General features: G+C 54.6%; 1 protein-coding gene across 2 annotated transcripts in view; it reads right to left on the minus strand.

Moving 5' to 3' along the window:
• Nucleotides 1-4492, minus strand: part of Phf2 (PHD finger protein 2) — a 68915-nt gene that overhangs the window by 63159 nt on the left and 1264 nt on the right. Inside the window, exon 1 of one of the 2 annotated variants that reach the window (XM_021180212.2) lies at nucleotides 4329-4486. The exons of the other annotated variant lie outside the window; for it this stretch is intronic. Coding sequence (XP_021035871.1) covers nucleotides 4329-4426 — 98 coding nt within the window. The 5' untranslated portion in view covers nucleotides 4427-4486. Of the gene's footprint in view, nucleotides 1-4328; nucleotides 4487-4492 lie in introns of those variants that run through there. 2 annotated transcript variants of the gene reach the window in all.

Consider the following 4492-nt stretch of genomic DNA (forward strand, 5'->3'; position numbering starts at 1 on the left):
GAGGGAGGGAGGGAGGGAGGGAGGGAGGGAGGGAGGGAGGAAGGAAGGGAAAATAACACAAACTTGGCCCAGATCCTCAGCCTCCACCCCCTCCCTTGCACCCCACAGTGCACTTCCTGCCTATACCTCAGTCCCTTCTTCCTTGACCTCCTTGCCTTCATTCCTATTACTTGCTTCCACAAATCTCATTTGCCACTCTGAGACATGACATTCACTCCCCTCCCCCAAGGACTGAGCTAGAAGTCCATTTACAAGCAAGAACCTAGTAACAGGCAGGGCAGGCAAGCAGTCCACCTTGCCACGCACCCCCCACCCACTGAGGTCTCACTGTCATTTCTGAGACCCTTACTAGAACACAGAACAAATATTTATGGAGAGACAAGTGAAACTTTTGTCACTAAAGTCACCTGCTCATCTTTTAAGCTTTCCAAAGTCAATTTTATTGGCAATGCCTCCAAGGAACCTTCTGATAGAATGATCACCCATAAGAGGGTCAGAGGGTCAGGTTTAAGGATGTTGGATGAATTTATGCAGCCATTCCTGCCTCCCAGAGGTCACCGACAATTGAGAGAGGCCAGGTCTTCCAACACAAGCAGTAGGCAGGAGTGCTGGCATGGGATCTGCTCCCATCGACCCAATACATGATACAGACACAAGGAAGGACTATGGTTTTTAACCAAGGGGCTCTGCACAAGAGTAAGACTTCTAAAGAGAACAGGTTCTCAGCCCCTGTAGAGCTCCAGGTCCCTACCAAATGGACCAGACATGATACCTGAGGGGGGGGGGGCAACGGGCCTCCAGCTGCTTCCTGAAAGGTCCTGCCTTCAATTCTATCCCTTCTGAATCCAAGATCCAACTTCCAGGGAGCACTACAGGAACCCCAGAAAAGCAGAAGGAATATCAGACATGGCCAAGACAGGATTGAATGAGGAATCTTGCAGTGGCTTAGAAAGAGGCTATACATTTCAGGGACAGAATAGAGAGGATCCTTCCCCATGATCCCCACTCCCTACTGTCCTCTCCAAGAAATGCAGGATAAGCTCTCTTCAGTGTGGCACATACCTCATCCCAGAGGACTGTCCCCAAAGACATTGCTTGCAAGGGTGCTGAGGAGCTTGGTGTCATCTCAGAGGCACACTCACCATGGATTCAAGCTTAGGCTTAAAAAAGCAGCTGTCCTAAGCAAGTCTAGGCCACAGAAGCAGGAAAGCACCAACACTCCACCACTACAAGCATGGGCGACTTAAGAGATCCTCATTCTAATCCTCCCCAAAACAAGGCTTGCTGGAAATGTGTAATGTGACCCCCAGGTAGGACAAACTGAGGCTTTCTAGTTATTGTGGGGGTTGTTTTGTTTTGTTTTGTTTTTATTTCAAGACACGGTTTTTCTATGTAGTTCTGGCTGTCCTAGAACTTACTTTGTAAATCAGGCTGGCCTGGAACTCAGAGACCCACCTGCTTCCATCTTCCAAGGACTGGAATTAAAGGGTGTGCCACCACTGCCTGGCTACTGTGTTTATTTTTATAGTTACTGTGTATTGCAAGTTACAATGATGCTCCATTTCGGAGAATGATACAAAGTTTCCTTTTAAAAGAAACTGTTTGCCAGGGTAAGGAATCCAATGCTGTGTGGGACCTGGAAACAGGAAAAGTACATCGAGGAGGGAAACCTGGCTGAAGAAGCTGGCGTCAAGGGTGGCACTCAGTCCAGAGTACTGAGCCAAAGTTCTCGCCTTGGTTTCAAAGCTGGCATAGCCAACTAAGTAACTTAGAAATGGAGTGGAAGGTATGTGCAGCCAAACTCTACCCTTCTGTTGTTACTGGTGTTCTGGTATATATATTTTTTATTACTTTAAAATTTTATTTTGGAGGGAGCTCATGCCATGGTGTACATGGGTAGGTTAGAGGACATCTTGCATCTAGCATGTGGGTCCTAGGATTAGAACTGGGCTTGGCATTAAGCCTTCATTCACCTGCTGAGCCATCTCACTAGCCGTTGGTGCTTCTTTTGAGACAGGGTCTTAGATACCCAAGGCTGACTGACCTCCAACTCAATGTATAACCAAGGGTGGCCTTGAACTCTTGATATTCCTGCCTTCAACCTCCCTGGTGCTTAGATTATACACATGCTCTACCACTCCCGGGGATGCCATTTTAGAAATCTCTTCAGTAAGTCTTGTTTCCTCAAGATCAAAAGTGTAAAATCAGACAAGCTGTTCAAACGTGAGGTAAAATGTAAACTCGGAGGGAATTAACAATCCAGGTGCTACATAGCTCTGAAGAGAACCATCAGGGGTCTTCCAAGAATAACTGGAGGGAGTGACACACAGGGAGCTGACCACACACCTTCCATTCTTGAACAAGAGAGACTTGAGAGGGGCCCAGGGATCTAGTCCAGGCTACAGAAGCAGGAAGAGGCCCCAGCCTTTCCCTCCCTGCCTGACTCAGGCCCCAACCCTTGACCCTGCACAAAGCTAGGGAGAGCTCTAGCCCCACAAAGAGGGGCAACTCACGGTGCACTGGAGCTTAAGAAACCACCTGCTGTGAAGGGTCCCTTTTAACTGCCCAGAGACCCAAATACATGCAAATGTAGCTGTGCTAATCAACTGCCTGTCTCAGATCAAATCAAAATCCTCAAAGAAAGAGTAAGGTAACTAGACCTCCAAAACCCAAAGCAAACAATAAACAACAAACCTCTTCCAGCATCAAGACTCATTATCTCACTCCCCCGCCCCTCCCTCTGCCGCCTCAGCAGCAGCCCAGCTGACAGGTAACCAGAGGTGCTATAGGTCTTGGATTGAGACAGGAAGAAGGGGTGCCACCACTCTCAGGGCTACTCAAGTCCAGATTCCCAGCGTTTCTGGATTTGGAGAGGCCTCCAGGCTCTCACCCACTGTGATCTGGCCACAAACCCCTCGGAGATGGATGCCAGTTGGTCGCTGTTTATAGTGGCCCTGTTTTGGAGCAGAGCCCAGGGGTCACACAACTCTGAGTGCTCTCCACAACCCTAGATATTTGGGGGGAGGCAACACAAGATACTCGAGGGATTCCAGTGAGCCATATAGGGCCACCCCTTGTAAGGCCAGCCAGGTTGCCCTACAAGAGTGGGCCTCTGTCCCAGGGCCTACAGATGTGAGAAGGCCCATCAAATCCTGGCCACCTAGCTCCCAACACTTAAAGATGACTAGACCAGAGACCACAGCTCGTTTTCAAGACTCCCTAAAGATTCTGGATGTGAGATATCAGAAGGGTCTTCTCTCTAGAAGGAAGGACAGGGACCGTCCAGAACCACACACCCTTCTCTCCCTCCAGCCTGCTACTAGCTGCTAAAAACTCACACCCAGGGGACAGACAGACCTGTCCAGCTTCAGGCCAGCCCTCTTGAGGCCCAAGCACATCCCACAGGCAAAGTCAAACACAAGAGAACCTGTTGGAGCAGTTTAAGCAGGATGATCACCTCTTTCTCCTCCTCTTACTTCTAAGTAGGAAGGGACTTAGGCTCTTAAAAAGTAGACACAAGGCCAGGTCATGGCCACCAGCAAGGGCCCAGAGGGCGGGTTTGCCAAGCTTACCTCTTTCCCTCCTCCCCATCTTCCTTAAAGAGCATAAGGTCATGTCAAAACTGGGGTGTCTCTGCCTGAAGCAGAGAGGAGGGAAATGGGGAGCCGAGCAGGCCAGGAAATAAGCGGCCAAGCCACAACACCCCCACCCCAACACACAGACACTCACATCGGTCTGTCACTGCACTCCCGCCTAGGCCCGCAGGCCGGCCCGAGCTAGTAGGCACGCGGGGTCCCCGGAGGGGTCCTGCCCGCCAGGACACAGTCCCGAGGAGGTTCCCGGGATCCAGCACAGACTGGGGGCACTGGCCGCTACCTCGCTACCGTTCCCCCGGTCCACCCGAGCCCTGCCAGCTCCGGAGCCCGCCAGTCGCGCCTCTCGGGGGACCGGCGCCGGGCCGCGCGCCCGCCTCTCCCGGCCCGGCCGCCCCGAGCCCGCGCGGGGAAAGTTCCTGCAACTTCGCAGGGGGCTGGCGGCGGGGGCCCCGGGCCTGGGCCTCGTCCGGCTCCCGGCCTCCGCGGCCACTGCGGCCCCGCTGTCAGACGACCGGGTCCCAGCCCCATCGCGGCCGGAGCCCCAACTTCCCCGCGCCCCTCGCCCGCCCCGGCCGCGGGCCTCGCTTTGTGCGCGGCGGCCGTACGCCCCCGCCCTGGGCACAAAAGGGCGCGCGGCCCGGCGGCCGAACGCGGCTGCGGTGCCCGGCGGGGCCCGGGGCGCGCGACCAGGGCGCGGGGCTCGGTGGGCCGGGCGGGCCGCGGCGCGCTCACCTGCCGTGGAACCAGTCCTTGCAGGCATCGCACTCGATCATGAAGCGGGTAACGTCGTAGGGCAGCCGGCAGACGCAGTACACGGGCACCGTCGCCATGTTGCCGCGCCGCCGCTCGCCCCGCCGCTGCGCTGCCCGGGTCGGGCCGGGCCGGGCCGGGGGCCG

The sequence above is a fragment of the Mus caroli genome, chromosome 13 (assembly GCF_900094665.2).
Source record: "Mus caroli chromosome 13, CAROLI_EIJ_v1.1, whole genome shotgun sequence".
Classification (NCBI taxonomy): Eukaryota; Metazoa; Chordata; class Mammalia; order Rodentia; family Muridae; genus Mus; species Mus caroli.